Raw genomic sequence first — 16,606 nt, 5'->3', positions numbered from 1 at the left:
GCTCTGCTGTGGTGTCTAGGGTCTCCCATAGGATGCCCTGTAGGATTCTTCAGAAATACCTGGGTACTCTCCCACGAAAACCAATCAGGGCATGTTGGTGTCACTGGAGGCACTTGATAGAACTAACATAACTTTTGCCTGCCATGCTATCACTTTTATTCTGACATTTATTATATGAAAAATATGGATCTGGCAAAAACGCCTATAGAATCATGACCAGAATTCTACAGAGAAATAAAATTTAGATACACTCATCTTTTCCTAATACATTTTTTTTTTATTTTTTGTGTATATTAACATATTTTGATTAAGAATTGGGAAATTGAGTTTTCTAATTCATCTGTGAAGCTTAGGTTATTTATTTCAGATTCATTTGAATTATTTTTACTAAGTAGTATAAAACTTGTGTAAATGAGAATAATTTGAATTTTTCCATTTCTCTCCTATTGAAAGAATAAGCCAAGATAAAAATTACACTCAGCGTATATTTATATACTCTCAGATCAGTGCTCTCTCTCGGTGGTACACAAGAACAAAGAAATGATCAAAGAGGAAAGGAAAGGGCATGAGTATGTAAAAATCAAAGAAGGGAAAAATATTTGTACAACCAGGAAAAATCATTGTGCAATGTTAACAGTGACATTTCTAAGAAAACATTTCACCTGGTGACAGGGGAAGAAATCTGTGAATCTGAAACCATTTTTAAAATGTTCTGTAACTGCCTTCCTGGACTGACTCACAGTTATTGACATGTCATAAAGATAGCTTGGCCCAGAAGGTTATGCCACAGTGAATAATGCTAAATTGCTAAAAGCCAGCAGTCTCAATCCAAGCAATATAAGTAGGGTTGTGTTATTTATCAGTTTTATATTTTTATTATCATTCTTCCTTAAAAGTTGGTGACTTATGTGTCAAGATGTTTTAAATATTAGGAAACTGAAATCCAACGACTAATCAAAAAAAAGTTTTTACTTGCTAACTGATCCTTAATACTAAAAGTATGATATTAATAGCCAGGAAGTAGCACATATTTACTCCAGCTAAGGCACTGGGAAATTAGATTTCAGATGCATTGTCAATTGCATTGCTTTGTTTAAATTCTCAGGAGCTCTATGGTGTAGGTGTTATTTCCATTTTAGAGTTTCTAAAACTGAGCTATATTCAGTTAAATTCATTCCATAAATTCATCAAATGAACATTTATTAGGTGGCTACTGTTCAGTTCTAGGAACTGTGTATATTCTGCAGTAAAAATACAGATTGCTTCACTATCTCATAAAGCTGGTGTTCTATGTGGGAGAGACAGACAATAAAAATATGTAAATTATGAGTAAGTCCAATCTAGGTGGGGAGAAGTTCTATAAAATACTATGATACGGAGGAGGATGAGTTGTAGAATGAGTTGAGGAGTGACATAAAGATACTTTGTCGTGAGAATGCGAGAAGATTTTGCTGAGACCTGAATGACAGGGGGCCAGCCCTCCAAGAGTAGAAGAGAAAGCCTTCTGGGTGCAGGCGCAGCACATTCGAGGTTCTGAGTCAGGCGGGAGCAAAGAGAACAAGGAGTGTTGCTAGATAACGCCAGAGGCATGGGGGTGGGGGGTAGGACAAGGAGTTGAACTACTCAACTTCTCCTACCACCTGTGAGGCTGTGACTGAAGAGTTTGGGTAGGAAACGTTCCTTTCCTCTAAGGAAAATAAAAAGCCACTGATGAGTTTGCAGCAGAGGGGTGATATGAAATGATGACTGTTTGCAAATAGCACCTTCAAAGATCTGACAAGAATGTGTTAGAATGGAGCCCTCAGGAAGCAGAAATATGTGCCTGAATGTACCCGGGTTGCCCAGCTGGAAACTGAGCAAGGTCTGGCCTGGAGTCAGCAGGCAGAATAGAAAGGAAACGAATAGCAGTGGATTGATTTTGCTTAGTTTTTGAAAAGCAGTACTAGGATTTCCAAACTACTTAGTGTCAGAATAGACCCCTGTTTGAATGTCACCAAGCACTTTGGATGATGGTACCACTTTCTAAGGCGATGAAGACCTCAGAGAATTACTGTGGCATCATTTGGTTTAGAAATACTTCCTGTTTCACCTAGTGGTGATGTTCATATTGCAGCCAGGTGTCTCAGTGAAGATCAGTGAAAGACTTTAGTGCAGTCAGAGGCTCAGTCTGGAAAGTGGCGGGACCCAGACCTCCATCTTTTTCTCTCTACAAGTCCTTGCTCTTCTGTTTTTATAATTCGGTTTATTTTATGTAGTCCACATGAGTACTCTTGGATATTTTTTAAATCACTGCCTCAATTTTACATTGAGAACAAATGAGTCTCAAATGTATTGGTCAGTTTAACCAGCAAACTGATATTCATAGATATTAAAATAGAAATTTTAATGTCATAGATATTAAATTAAAATAGATATTAAATTCATAGATATTAAATTAAAATAGAAAGCTAGAAGGCTTATTACGTCAAGCATATGAGGTGATCGGGGAGCACCAGGTTTTAAAAATGAAAGCGGATGTTGTTCAGTAAACACGTTGAGGTAGCTTCAGTCTTAGCAGGATGAGGAATTAAATGCGTAGCAAGCGGCCAGCCTGGGATTTGAAGTCTAGTCTGCTTGATGCTGTTTTCCTCCAAAATATTTAGCTGCTGTACTTTCTTTCTGCTCCCTCTCTACTGACTTGCTAGATACTTTTAGAAAATTTGATAAGTAAATTATTGGCAAATTAAAATAGAAAGCTAGAAGGCTTATTACATCAAGTGTCTATGAATATCAGTTTGCTAGAACAACAACAGCAAAATAACAAAAATGTCCCAGGCTTAAAGAATACTGCAGGTTAATCAGAGTCATATTATGCTGTCTTTTAATCACTACATTTTATAATTAATTGTAAAACTTGGAATTTTTCATTAAGGTGGCCCTGTTAAGAGCTCACGCAGGGGAGCATTTACTGCTTGGAGCTACAAAGAGATCCATGATGTACAAAGATATTTTGCTTTTGGGTAAGGTTTTTTTCTTAATTTAAGATGAAGTTATGTATATTTTATCCTTAAAATAAACTACAAATTATATTGTGTATGGACCAGGCGCTTACAGTGCTGTTGCTTCACAGATCTGATATAATTGAATCTGTTCTCACGCAGCCCTCGTTTTCCTTACCTTGACTGCAAATAAATTCACAGCACATGAGGTGATTGGGGAGCATCAGGTTTTAAAAATGAAAGCGGATGTTGTTCAGTAAACACGTTGAGGTAGCTTCAGTCTTACCAGGATGAGGAATTAGTGATTTAAGTGACCACGTCTAGAGTCTAAACATGTTTCTACACTCCTTTCGGGACTGTGTAATAATTATTTTGTAGTTTTTAAGGAACATGTTTATTCTCTATAGTTTCATTGTGACATGCTGTAAAGTACTCAGTGGGCAATGTCTGAGGAATCCTGATAGATACAAGTGCTTTAAAAAGTAGGGAGGTATCTGGAGAAGAGCAAAGACTCAGAAACAAAGCTTTGCTAGTCACTAAATAGTTATTCCACTCCCAACTGTACTTGACTCATAAAGTTAGGGTTTGAGGGTTGAGATTCTTTTAATGCTGTTAGTTTTAGCTCTTTCTGGCTTCTGCAAACTGATGGCTGAATTTTTGATTTTATATTTTTGTGTGATAGATATTTTGCCTTCAAATATGAATGAGTGCAGCACATTATAACAATAGCTGCTACCTATGGAAGCCTTAGGACATAAATGCTCTGCTTTGAATGCTTCACGTGCGTGTATGTTTGTATGCACGTGTACACACACTCTCTCAGTTAATCACTGATCTAAGTAGTGTTCTAAGCTGCCCATTTTCAGGTGAAGAAGTGGAAGCACACAAATGTGCCTGTGGGTGTAAGTTAGGAAAGGAGAGAGTCAGGAGTCTAAACCATGTAATGTGACAGTAGAGACGATGCTCTGAAATTCTATGAAATACTTCTTTTGCACTTCTAGTAAATACTTCAACTGCTTCTTGTTCTCACTGTGGATCTGAATATGGTACACCCTAGAAAACACATTCTCTGCTGTATCATTCTAAATTGTTTTACCTTGAATAGTTAGATGAGCTAACTTTTCCTAAGAAAGAATAATTCTCAGAATAAAGCGCAGTGATCCATATGTTTATTAGCTTGTCTGTGGTGATCATTTCACCAGCTGTAATCACTGATGCATGTGCAGGCATCATATTTTACAGTTTAATTAGATACATATTTTTGTGCAAAATACCTCAATAAGGCTGGGGACAAAAAGAGTATGTGTTGTCAATCAACTTTTCATGACTCTGGCAAAAGTATCTGGGATGTTAATTTAAAGGAAGGGAAGGTTTATTTTGTCTTATGGCTTCAGAGAACTTGGCCCTGATGCTTTAGGCTGGGCATGACACAGTACCCCATGGCGCAGGAGGGTAGGCAGAGGACTGCTCGCCTAACGGTGAGGAGAGAGAGGGAGGGTGGGAAGGGGCCAGGGTTCATCCTAACGCCCCCTCAGTGGCACAGCCCCAGGGGCTGGGCTTCTTCCCATGAAGCTCCTCCTTTGAAAAGTTCCATCACTTCCTGATAATGGTATTGTCTGAGACCACAATTTTGACCTCTTGACATTGAGGATTCAAGATCTGAACGAACAGAGTTGTCTTTGCCTTGAATGGTAGAATTCAGAAATTTTGCTTTTGTTTTCAAATCAGAAAAGAGTAGTTTGGTTATGTTTTACAGGCTATCATGTTATTTATCATATCATAGACAGACAGTTTTTAAATTAGGAAGAACTTGAGGAATTGCATGCCGGGCGTGGTAGCACACATCTGTAATTTCAGCACTCTGGAGGGTGAGGCAGGAGGAGCACTGTGAATTCCCAGCCTGGGCTACATAAGCGAGTTCAAGGCCAGCCTGCACTACATCGTGAGAACTTATCTCAAACAAACAAAAAGGAATTGCATAGTCAAGCTCCACATTGAATTTCTGAGTACCGGATTTGGTGCTATAAAATGATTATCCAGGGAATAAGAACAGGGAATATACAATCCACTGTGACAGCTCATGAGAACATATGTGCTAATTTTAAAAAATCATCCTTTTAGGCTTATTTATACTGCGTGTAAAAAGTTCTTAGTCCTTTATAGGCCTAGAGCACCAAAGAATGGCTGTTTCAATCCTGTGCACAAGGAAGATATTTTAGGATCTGTACTGTGCTCACTAATAAAACACTAATGGATCACAGACAAGTAGGAAAGCTAATCAGCATATTTTGACTCTCCCTTGTCAATTACTAGCTCTCGATTAGTTTTGGAATTCTGTGGCGTCACAGTGACTGAGGTTGTAGTGAACGTAATGACATTATCATCATTATTGATTCTACAAGTATTACTCTTTTTTCTCATCACTGACCTAAGGCTGCTGAGAGATATACTAACACTCAAGAGCGGACCTTTTCAAATACTAATGTGTAGAATGTAGACAATATTTGACAACTTGGCAGATGAAGTGGCTGAATTTTTTTGTTTTATTTTGTCTTTCTTTTAGGAAACAACTATGTTATTCACCGTAATAGCTGTGAAGTTGAAATCAGCCGAGTGGCCAATAGGGTTCTGGATGAGCTGGTCAGACCATTTCAAGAAATCCAGATTGATGACAATGAGTATGCTTGTTTGAAGGCAATTGTATTTTTTGATCCAGGTTTGTTTTCAGCATCTCCCTGATAAGCTACGATCATGAGAATTAAACTGGTTTTTTATATGAGGATATTTTCTCTCGTACTCTAGTCAGATGAAACCTTCAGCCTGACCTTTTTATACTCTTCTTAGATGCCAAAGGGCTGAGTGACCCGGTGAAGATTAAGAACATGCGGCTGCAGGTGCAGATCGGCCTGGAGGACTACATCAACGACCGGCAGTACGACTCGCGGGGGCGGTTCGGCGAGCTACTCCTGCTGCTGCCTACGCTGCAGAGCATCACCTGGCAAATGATCGAGCAGATACAGTTTGTGAAGCTGTTCGGCATGGTCAAAATTGACAACCTGCTTCAGGAGATGCTGCTGGGCGGTGAGTGTGTTGAAGCATTTCCATGTTATTGATTAGCACGGCTGTACGTCTGTTAACACACGTTTGCCCTATGTATTTAGTTTTGTCCACATTTATTTCATGTTTTGAAGTCGTCGAATGTTCCTGCTTTTCACTGTCTTCTGCCATGACGTAGTAAACTCAACTTATTCCATTTACAAAACCTGCAAAACACAATGGAGAGGAACAAAAATACCTGAACAAATTACATCCTCATTCTTTATCAGTCTCCACTATCTTTTCTACATACTGTCCCCTTTACTTTACTTTACTTTTCAGAGTCTTCTAAGGACAGAAAACAGAAATGTATTTCCCACTTTTGTTGCCTCTTGCAATATATAATGTTTATTTGCCTAGTTTCTTTAAAACTTCAGCATTGCAGAAGTTGCAACATAGACAAGTGTGTACTTGACACAGAGTGGTAGAACAGGGAAATGGGATTGCAGTGCTGTAATAAATGTCAGGAAGAAGTTAGAGAATCATTTAAGTTCTGATATATGTTCAATTTTTTGTAAAGTCACTGTATTATTTTTAGTATTCTGGGGCTTAATGTGTTCTTAATGATATATTTCTGAAATAAAGGTTGGTCATGCTATTAGGGTGATGCCAAATACAATAAATTTGATGTAAGCAATTCTTGGAATTGTCTTAACACAGTCAGGAAGCCTAATGATTCCAGGAAATGGCACACAAAGTCTGTTATTAATATACAACATTATGATGCAGAATTAATCTATCCAGTGTACAGTGAAAGCTGATATTGTCCTTAATATGTCCTTCTACCAATCCATTTTTAAATTCTCAAAAAAGCTCTTTGCAAATATAGCACTGTTCACAGTGTCAGCCAGAACATCTGTGCCAAGTAAACTCACTGTTCCTTATGAATATCCTAATGGAATCGTTGATCTTCTGTAGGTGCCTCCAATGACGGGAGTCATCTCCACCATCCAATGTACCCGCATTTATCTCAGGATCCACTAACTGGACAAACCATACTTTTAGGTCCCATGTCAACGCTGGTTCATACAGACCAGATCTGTAAGTAGTTGGGCTACTTTTCTACATAAGTTTTAAACTTAACTATTTGAGAAAAGTGGAGTTTTGGAGAATAATCAATTATTACCCAGAAATGGCAAAAGTTGGGTAGGATGTCCTCTGCAGAACGCTGCTGTGGGAGATTATAATATTCACCTAGCCACCTCTTTTCCCTAAATATGAACTTGCCTTCTTCAATGAAGATGTGAGAACTTCCTTTTTTCCGTAGGCTTGGGAGCACAAAAGATCATACAGGGAGTTCCAGCTTTGTGTGGTGGTGCTCGACTACAAAAATGTCTATCTGAGCTAAAACCACTCAGAGGAATCCTAAAAGTCAACAGAGAAGTTATGATTGCTTATGACCATTAACAAGGTCAAAAAATTAAGACTGCTCTTCATTACAGAGTGTAAATGTATAGGAAAATTTCAATAAGAATACTGATAGTTATTATTTAGTGTACTATAATGCAAAACATTAACAGCAAAATGTTGGAATATTTTGTAGAAGTTTGGGCAGTAGTTTGGACAGTGCGCACACTTGCTTTTATAACTGTTACTGGGAACTGCGTGCTGTTTCTGTGCCTGAGTGACGTCTACTCATTCAGCAGTTTGGGTCAACATTTTAGTTTTGGAAGTCCAATGTCCTGGAATAGCTCCGGGAATTTGTTTTGTGTGAATATTTTGCTGATATCACTTTCTCCAAAATCTTTGTCATTTGCATCACATCCAGTTTGTTGATTTATGTGGATGAGTTTTTGTTCTCTGTCTCTCTGTCTCTCTCTGTCTCTCTCTGTCTCTCTGTCTCTCTCTCTGTCTCTCTCTCTATCTCTCTCTGTCTCAATCACTCTCAGTCCTGGGGATTTGTCTACACTAGGCGAGGGTTCCACCACTGAGCTACATTCCTTATTTGGTTTTTATTCATTAAGTTCCTAGTTACATCTTTAAAGACTCAAACAGCAGCAGCATCCATATCCACATTCTTATCTCCTTCTTCAGTGGTTGCGTTTACGTTCCGTGTGAGCATTACTTCTATTAATTCTCGTCACATCTTACACGGAACGCTGCTGTGCTTCACCTTTGTTGACCAATTCTCTTCCAACGATCTATTTTCTTGGTAAAATTTTATATTAATTCATCACTAGAAGACAATGAACGAGTACAGTGCTACACTAAAAGATAGTGACGCATCAAGGATAGACTAGAGGTGGGACCTGACCAGTGACTCATCACAGAAGCCATTATTATTTAGGAAGCTGTTTGCGGACTGAGGGCAGTTCGTGTTTGTGCAGTTAGTCACAGTTCATTGTGAGTTAGGAAGGGAACTGGAATTTGAAAAGTGTTTCAAGAGTGGTTCCATTTGGTCAGCAGTGGTCACTGGAATTCTTGCATATCAGAAGTGTGTGAAATAAGGGCTGGTTTTGAAAACTCTAGAATTCAAAAGACTGTAGAAATATTAGTGGTTACTAGTAGCTAAGTTAACTATTTCTGATTCCAGCTTTAATGCAAATTCTATTTTTCTAATTTACTTTGGGGATAAAAACTGTAGTTAAAAATTTCTATAATTAACTGAATAATTGCTTCTAAACTTCACCTAGATTTAACTTTGACCTATTGCCTCTGAATTCCAAACCAGCTAATCACTGAGATGACTTGAATTACTGTTATATAATTATTATGCATACTCTACTATCTTTTAAATTTCAGTGGTCTCTAATAACTAGTTACAGTGCTGTTTTATTCAAATATAATGCAATGCCCATTTTGGGAGTGCCATCTGATTATGGCCAGTGGTGGGAGAAGTAGAGCCCACAGAACTGCCCATTGTTACACTCTGCTTTGCACACAAGCAGCGGTAGACTCTTGGGTAAATTGTGTCTGCAACACAAAATTCTTTGAGTCTATGAAAAGATATGAAATTGTCGGGAAAAATTATAAATCCTGGACATAACATGGAACATCATGAATATAACATAGTAAACATAATTTATCTGGGATCCGCAGCGTGTATGAGGGACGTTCACTTGGGAACATTATTTGCAAAGTAATGTTACTTTCCATTTGACAGTTAGGAACAGAGAGAAGAGAGTCCAAGGCCAGGCCGAGGGTTCCTTGGAATTGTGTCTCTTAGAAACGTTATTCATAAACTTGGGAACTAAAACGCCTTAACAGCACATTAAACACTGTAGGCCTTAGCGGGCGAGATAATTTGACAGTTCTGCTGTTGGCAAAATCCTTCACATTTTAAAGCCTCATGTTCTAGTATTTAAAGAAACATATTTGTTGATCCTAATACTTGGAGAATGACATTATCGCATTTTTTATTTGTTTTCCATTTTGAACATAATATTTATGAGAATCATCTGTAAAGGAAAACTTTTGTTTTTGCTTGTCCTCATTTAAAATATTTAGTTAAAATGTCTACATTTTTTTTCATTAAACAAAAATTTGGATAAATGAATATTTTCTCATTCTTTTGAAGACCACTACAATTGTTAATCTATTCTAAATATCCAAAAGGAATCTAAACTGCAAATTCTTATTTTTTGTCAATTAAACGGCATTTAAATGGCATTCCAAAGAAATGTTTAATCCACATGTAACAAAAATACTAAATTAAAGGGTTAAGAAACACTAAGCGCAAAGAGCTTGTTTTTTGTGGAGAGCTTTTAAAACTGTGAAAAAATATTACACGGTTTCCAGGGCTACAATCTGATCAGACATTCTCTATTAATTCTATTAAATATAGAAATTAACAAATGTGAGTAGTGAAATATTTTAAGTTTTTTAAAATTACAGAATAAATCCTAGATCATTTTATAATATGATAAAAATTCACATTAGAGAGAACTACTATTTTAGACAATGAAGTATTAAAATTACAATGTTTATATATTCAATTATTTTCTGTTCAACTATTCAAGCTTGTTCTTTCTATTATAGGAGAAAGGACAGGCAAGCTCAGTTTTGATAGAATAATTGTGAAGCAACAAAGATAGTATGTTTCTTATGCTTCTGACTACAGTTTGAATTTCTAAACACTTATAAAGTACGTTATCTTTAATTCTTGTGTCATTTAATGTATCTGGATTAGTGAACTCCAAGGCAAATATATTTTAATGTTGTGTGTGTGCATTTTGATTGCAAACATTATAATGGTTGTATTCTAATTGAAAAAAGCGACATTCTGTCAATTCTTTCTCTAACACCTGGGTATCTTAGGGCATTAAATGTTCGTAAATGCTTCCAACTTTTAAATGCATTTAACTTTTAAAGTTAGTATGCAGAGTTTCTGTTTGATCTAATGCTGCAGAGTGGAAGAGGGAACTCTTTCAAGAGCATTTCCAGAGTACAGTCACATGTAGTAGCGTTGTGTCGGTTCACCGACGTGGGCAGACTGGCTGCTACCATCGAATACATTCTCTGCTTCTCTTCCAGCGACTCCTGAAACACCGCTTCCTTCCCCGCCACAAGGCTCTGGACAAGAACAATACAAAATTGCTGCAAACCAAGCTTCAGTCATTGCGCACCAGGCCCTTAGCAAACAGAAGCAAGTGTGAGCCCGAGCTTGTTTCTGAACGGCACTGCCTAAATGTGAAACACGGTGGATCTTGAAATGTCTCAGGATAGTACTTCCGGCAAACTCCCAGCCAAGGTGCCCCCGTGGTGCTGTTGTAAGATGGTGTCCTGTTTTCTTGTTTGTGCGTTTGTCTCTTTGTTTCTGTGGTGTAAAACTTTCACACGCAACCAATGTATATTTGAGTCTGAAATTGTTTATACAGTGTATTGTTTTTAGTTGCCCCTGCACTGAGCTCGAGCCTGTTGAATCTTTTGTACTACTTTCATAATATTAATTTAAATCTGTAAATAATTGCTGTATTGTGATGTGACGAGGAATTGAATGTTCCCTTTGCCTAAGAGTAGTAGATCAGAAATGCCAGTTTACCATAAAATGAACCAAGTTTTATTTTTTCATAAATTACAGTCTTGAAGATTGGAAAGGTAAAGCAGCGGCTATAGAATAGAACGCTTTTTCTTTTTCCTAAAAGAAGAATCATTTATGGGTATTCTGTGAAGCCATTCTCAGAATGACTGAATATTCTTTCATGTCTAACTATATTTGAAGGTGTATGCTAAAATAAAACATATTTATTTTACTGGCTAGGATACAAACTAAACTGCAACCAAGAAAACCCTAAAACATGGGTCAACCGAAAGAGATGTTTAATTCCCTGTCTTGAAACAATCTGGAAAGTCATCCACCAAGAAGAGATTCACACACTCCCACAGTGAGCTCTCAGGGAGGCTGACGGGTAACCTTTTAGGGGGAAGCCTGTGCCAGGGGAAACTGTGCAGCCCTGGGACAGCCAGTACTGGGGGACAAATTAGCCATCGGACTCCTGTGTACTCATTTAACCCTCACAGCAATTCAGTGAGGGAGGATTGCTGTTTCTCTTCATACGTAAAAGAAACCTTCAATCTGAGAGTTTAAAGAGCACAACAAAGTTTACATGCGAAAGAGTAAGCCACAGGCAATTCCAGCTCTGGCCGACTTTAATGAGACTATATATTTGGTGAGTGGAAAGAAACATTCGCATTTCTTGCTTACAGTGTGGATTTTAAATATATGCAACCTAGTAATGATTGAGTACTACCCATCATGTTATTTGTATTATGAATTACATGTAAGTGGCGTATTTGAAATTGTCATAGTGTAAGAAAACATTTTTGTGTTTTTAAGAGTTTTCTCCCTAAATTATTTTAGAAATAAAAATGACACCAGATAAATTTAGATGAAAAGAAAGACAAATTCAGAAATGCAACCACCTACAAATATGGTGAATGTCTCATTCTAGACTGAACACCATTTATGGCGGCTCTAACCTGCTTGGTACCTAAGGGTGGAGTTTATTTTGAAACAGTTCATCCTGGGCAGCATCATGGAAAAAGCCTCTCTCCTCCCCCCGTCTCCGCTTGCCGTAACAGGGAAAATTGAAAATTGCTGGAGTATTATCAATGACATTAATAAAAGAAGATATTCCAAGCTGTAATACGTAGAAATAAATGTATTTTTCTCAGGGCTCTTTGAAATCTCTAGGATTACGATTTCATAATTTCCACTTACCCTACAAATACAAATTTATATTAATATTAACTAATTTATTGGCTCTGAGTGGAATAGTGATTTATGCAAGAACTATGGGCAATTGAATAAAACAAGTAATATTGCTTTAAGAGTCAGTATCCTTGTGGTGCTATAAAATATATCATTGAGTAAGGGAGGGCAGAGGAAAGGAGATAGAGAAGGGAGAGAGTGGAGTGGGGGAGATCAGTGAGAGAAAGTTTCTTAACTGTTCTTTTTTTGAAAATTTATTCCAGTGTCTATTACATGAATAGGAATGTTTCTGATTTTTATAAATTCAAGTATCTTCTGTAGGTTCTGTTCACTTTTTGAGATTGCTTTCTGAAAAGATATTTAAAAATATTTACTCCATTCAGGCTGCTGTAACAGAATACTATTAACTGTGAAGTTTATAAATAAAAAGTGTATTTCCCACAGTTCTCAGCATCGGGATGCTCAAGGTCAAGGCATCGGCAGATTCAGGCTTTGGTTCGTAGTGCTTTCTAGCAGTGCCCGCACCAGAGGAAGCAGCTGGCGGCTCTGTGGGACCTCGCTTAAGAGCGCTAATCTCACGCACCGCTGTGTGACCCTCGCGACCTAAATCTCTTCCCAGCCTCGTCATCTCCCAGTGTCATTACACTGGTTTCAACGTATGAATTTTGGAGAGCGTAGACCGTACCAAATGCTGTTAAAGTGTGAAAACAAAATTTCTTTGCCATGAGCCTTATAATTTATCCACAGATATTTACTAAACAAATATTTTAATAGAAATTATTATTAAAGATTATGTTTTATAGCTACGGTCAGGGAATTTGTACTATAATGTTTTTATACACTGGACTGCCGACAAAGCTGGATAATGTGGAGCTGATGTTTTTAGCATATTTTCAAAATACTGATAAGGAAAGTTGTTGCTTTTATATCATACATGATTTGTTCAGGTAATGGAAATGAATAATTTATTATGAATAGCTGCATTTTATATATATAAAACTATTTTTATAAATTTCATTGTTGATTTTTTACAATGTTAAATTATAGTGAGATTAAAATATTTCTAAACTGTGATACCTTCCTGTTTCCCTGAGCTTTCTAAATAAAAGCTTTAAAAAATAACTGACCTGGGGAGTTTCTTCCATTTTCAAACTTGACTTTATGGGCTGGGGATTTAGCTCAGTGGCAAAGCGCCTGCCTGGCAAGTGCAAGGTTGTGAGTTTGATTCCTGGTACCGGAAGAAAGAAAAAATCAACTTCATAATTTTAGAGATGTGAATCATATCTTTCCTATAGTAATTTGGTTAAATTGATAAAGAATTTAACACTGGCCTTTAAAGGGGAGTAAAATTAAGAGCACATTTCCAAATAATGATAGAGTTGGAAGCTGATGGAAAGGGCAATTCTCACATTTATAACTCACTACATAGTTCTGCCATATAATTTTGGTGCCCAAATTTTGCTTTTTGGCTTTGTAACAGTAATTAAAATATTTGACTGATTTTGGCTTAAGTGTTGTTTAATTTTTTGGTGCAGATATTGTTAACCTAGGTGTTGAATTATTTGGTACATTTTCTATTTGAAGCTTAATTACAATATTGCAAAGTTATGAGGGCCATTAAAATCTTATTTTATAGATTTCTACTAGCTTCATTTTATATTTTTACTTTTATTGGGTAACGTCATCCTTTAAAAAGAATTACATTGAACGTTTAATGAGCATCTGTAGCTCTCCCAGCACTCCCACTTCCCTGTGTTTTGCAGTAGTATCATTCAGATACTGCAGTTATGTTTGTCACTTTTTTCTCCATAGTTTGAAAATGTGCTTATATCACACTTTAGGGTTTGACCTGACCTGTTGACTTCCTACAGTGAAAGCGGAGGTGTTGGTACATGTACCCACCTATGTTACCACAATTTTTTTCTCTTCTTCTCCTACGTTGCCCAGAGATGGTCAGCGTGCGCCTTGCATGTGTTGGGTGAGCACCCTGCATCTGAGTTACAGCCCTGGCCTTATATCTTAGTAAGTAAATATTTTCATTTAGATTAATAGCTACTATTTGATTTCTTTTTTTTTTTTTTTTTTTTTTTTTTTTTTTTTTTGGTTTTTCTCCGGTACCGGGAACCGAACTCGTGACCTTGTGCTTGCCAGGCAGGCGCTTTGCCGTTGAGCTAAATCCCCAGCCCCTACTATTTGATTTCAAACCATCTTTTAAAACATGAAACAGGTATCTATAATTTCTCAGTGGTGAGTAGATACAATATAATTTGATTTCTTAAAGTGAGAGGAGTCAGGAGGAATTCTACTTAAGGAAGTGCATGAATGAATCAATAAGGTGGTTAATTGTAACACTACCTTTGAATACAGTCGGATGGCATTTCAGCTGTCTATTTCAAGCTGATGGGTTTTGTCAACTTCCTCTTCTTCCCTCCGAAATCTGATTGACTGACTTGGGAAAAGACTTAAAAAATTAGCATTGCAGGCATTTAAAGTTTTACCTGTAGTGAACTGTAACTATAGACTGATGAAAGAAAATTTACTAAGGAGTAAAACATATCAGGTGTTCAGGGAGAAAGGGGGAATGCTAATTGTAAGAGCAAAGAAATTAGAGAACTATTTTGGGGGGCAGCTAATATTTATAATAATGAAAATAATGAAATGCTCATACTTTACAGTCGTGATAATAAATTGAAAGAGTATCTCATCCTCAGTGTGTATGGCTGGGGAAAGAAAATATTATGATCCCTTAAAATCTAGAAGACTAAGGAAGTAGCTCAAAGTGCAGAGCTTGACCCTAGGTTTGAGCACTGGGGGAGGGTTGGTGGTGGCTATAGAATGTAAAAATACTGCTGTATATTATTATACCTTCATTTATTTCATCAGACTAGACTTAAAAAGGAGCACAGATTCTGAAGACTTAGAATAAGCGACCACAAACTTGAACAAAATAGCTTCTCCAGTGGCAGAGTATTAAGATGGCTATAGGTGTGAGGTATGTGACGACTGACCTAATGATTGCATTCAATTCTATTGCTATCAGAAAGAAGGGTTGGGATCAGTTTATCTTCACTGGAAGGAAGCAGTAGTATAACTTTGCAGTCTTCATCCAAGGCTACATTCTTTCCAGTGTCTTCTGCCCCAGTGCACTCTGAAGATAGGTAGATCATCCCAACATTTTAAAGAATAGCATATTGGCTCCTATTCTGCCAGAGGTTTGTACTTTATAAACAAAAAGAAGGCCTCTTGAAGGTTGCTGTGATGAACCAGGCCTAGACCTCTTGCAGCTCAGAAGAACTGCAAAGTCACTTCACTTTCAGATCTTGCTGTGACACTGGCTGACCCTGTGCAGAGTCTACAATTTAATTTCTTCTTCCAATCTGCCTTCACCTGCCCTCTCAGGTGTGGACCCTTAGAGCATTCACCGATAAAGCATTGACCTCAAGATATGATTCCTGAAACAACACAGAAAATGCATTTATATGTCGCCAGTAGAACATGAGAAAATAGAGTTAAAGTTAAATGTATAAACTATGGATTATAATATCATCGAACTCATATGTGTAAAATAGTCTCATGAAAAATTTATGCCAAAACCCTGAAAATTATGCAACATTTCTGGTTCTGGTTCATTTCCAGGAAAATCAGAGTATTAAGGACAGATGGATTTGGAGAAGAGAGATGTTGAAAGTGTGGATAAGACTGAGTTACAGCTGTAGTTTTTATTTTATTACAAATTACACTAAATCTCAAGAAAGCAGCGATTACACATTTCAATTAATACAATTTCATAATCAGATTCCCCACAAGTACAAGATAGGTACTGATTTTAAGTAAGACAAGAGATTACTCACAACTGTGTTATTTTTGTTGGTAAAGGTCAAAAAAGAAATATGCTGAAAAATATGCTTCTCATTTAGTGGATTATTTTTAGATAATTGTACCTACTTCAGTAAAAAAGTAAAAATAGTAAAAAAAGATTAACTTTTCAGTAAGTAAAATGCTATCACTATATTTGTATTATATTTATAAAGAATATTTATATTCTTTCTTACAATTTTTTCTCATAGGTATTTCTAAAACAGATTTCAACATATTCTTTATTGTAAAATATAAGCTTTGCAAGAGGGTATTTTGTAACACAAATATATTTTTATATGGCCAAATATTAAGCAGCAAATTATTTTTTTCTTATGATATGTCAGATTTTTTTGTGTTTATTTAATTTGAAATACCATTCAACCAAATCATTTATTTCCTCATATTAGATATTAGTCACAGGCAGCTTGGTAAGCAGAGGTACAACACTGCATTTATTTTATTACTTATGGAGTATCACAGATTTAATGTACTGATAATTTAGGGGGAAAAAGATATAAAACTC

At 36.8% G+C, this 16,606-nt stretch overlaps 1 protein-coding gene across 2 annotated transcripts in view; it reads left to right on the top strand.

Annotated features, from left to right (window-relative positions):
- Nucleotides 1-13,347, top strand: part of Hnf4g (hepatocyte nuclear factor 4, gamma) — a 76,976-nt gene extending 63,629 nt beyond the window's left edge. For both annotated transcript variants that reach the window (XM_005392071.1, XM_005392070.1), the window contains exons 6-10: nt 2,912-2,999; nt 5,542-5,694; nt 5,823-6,059; nt 6,993-7,115; nt 10,548-13,347. In XM_005392071.1, the coding sequence (XP_005392128.1) occupies nt 2,912-2,999; nt 5,542-5,694; nt 5,823-6,059; nt 6,993-7,115; nt 10,548-10,669 (723 nt within the window). In that variant the 3' untranslated portion in view covers nt 10,670-13,347. The remainder of the gene's footprint in view (nt 1-2,911; nt 3,000-5,541; nt 5,695-5,822; nt 6,060-6,992; nt 7,116-10,547) is intronic.
- The last annotated feature ends 3,259 nt before the right edge of the window (nt 13,348-16,606 follow it).

This window comes from Chinchilla lanigera, unplaced genomic scaffold, assembly GCF_000276665.1.
Source record: "Chinchilla lanigera isolate Chin_1 unplaced genomic scaffold, ChiLan1.0 scaffold00043, whole genome shotgun sequence".
Taxonomy (NCBI): Eukaryota; Metazoa; Chordata; class Mammalia; order Rodentia; family Chinchillidae; genus Chinchilla; species Chinchilla lanigera.
This window is presented reverse-complemented; position numbering and strand designations above follow the sequence as displayed.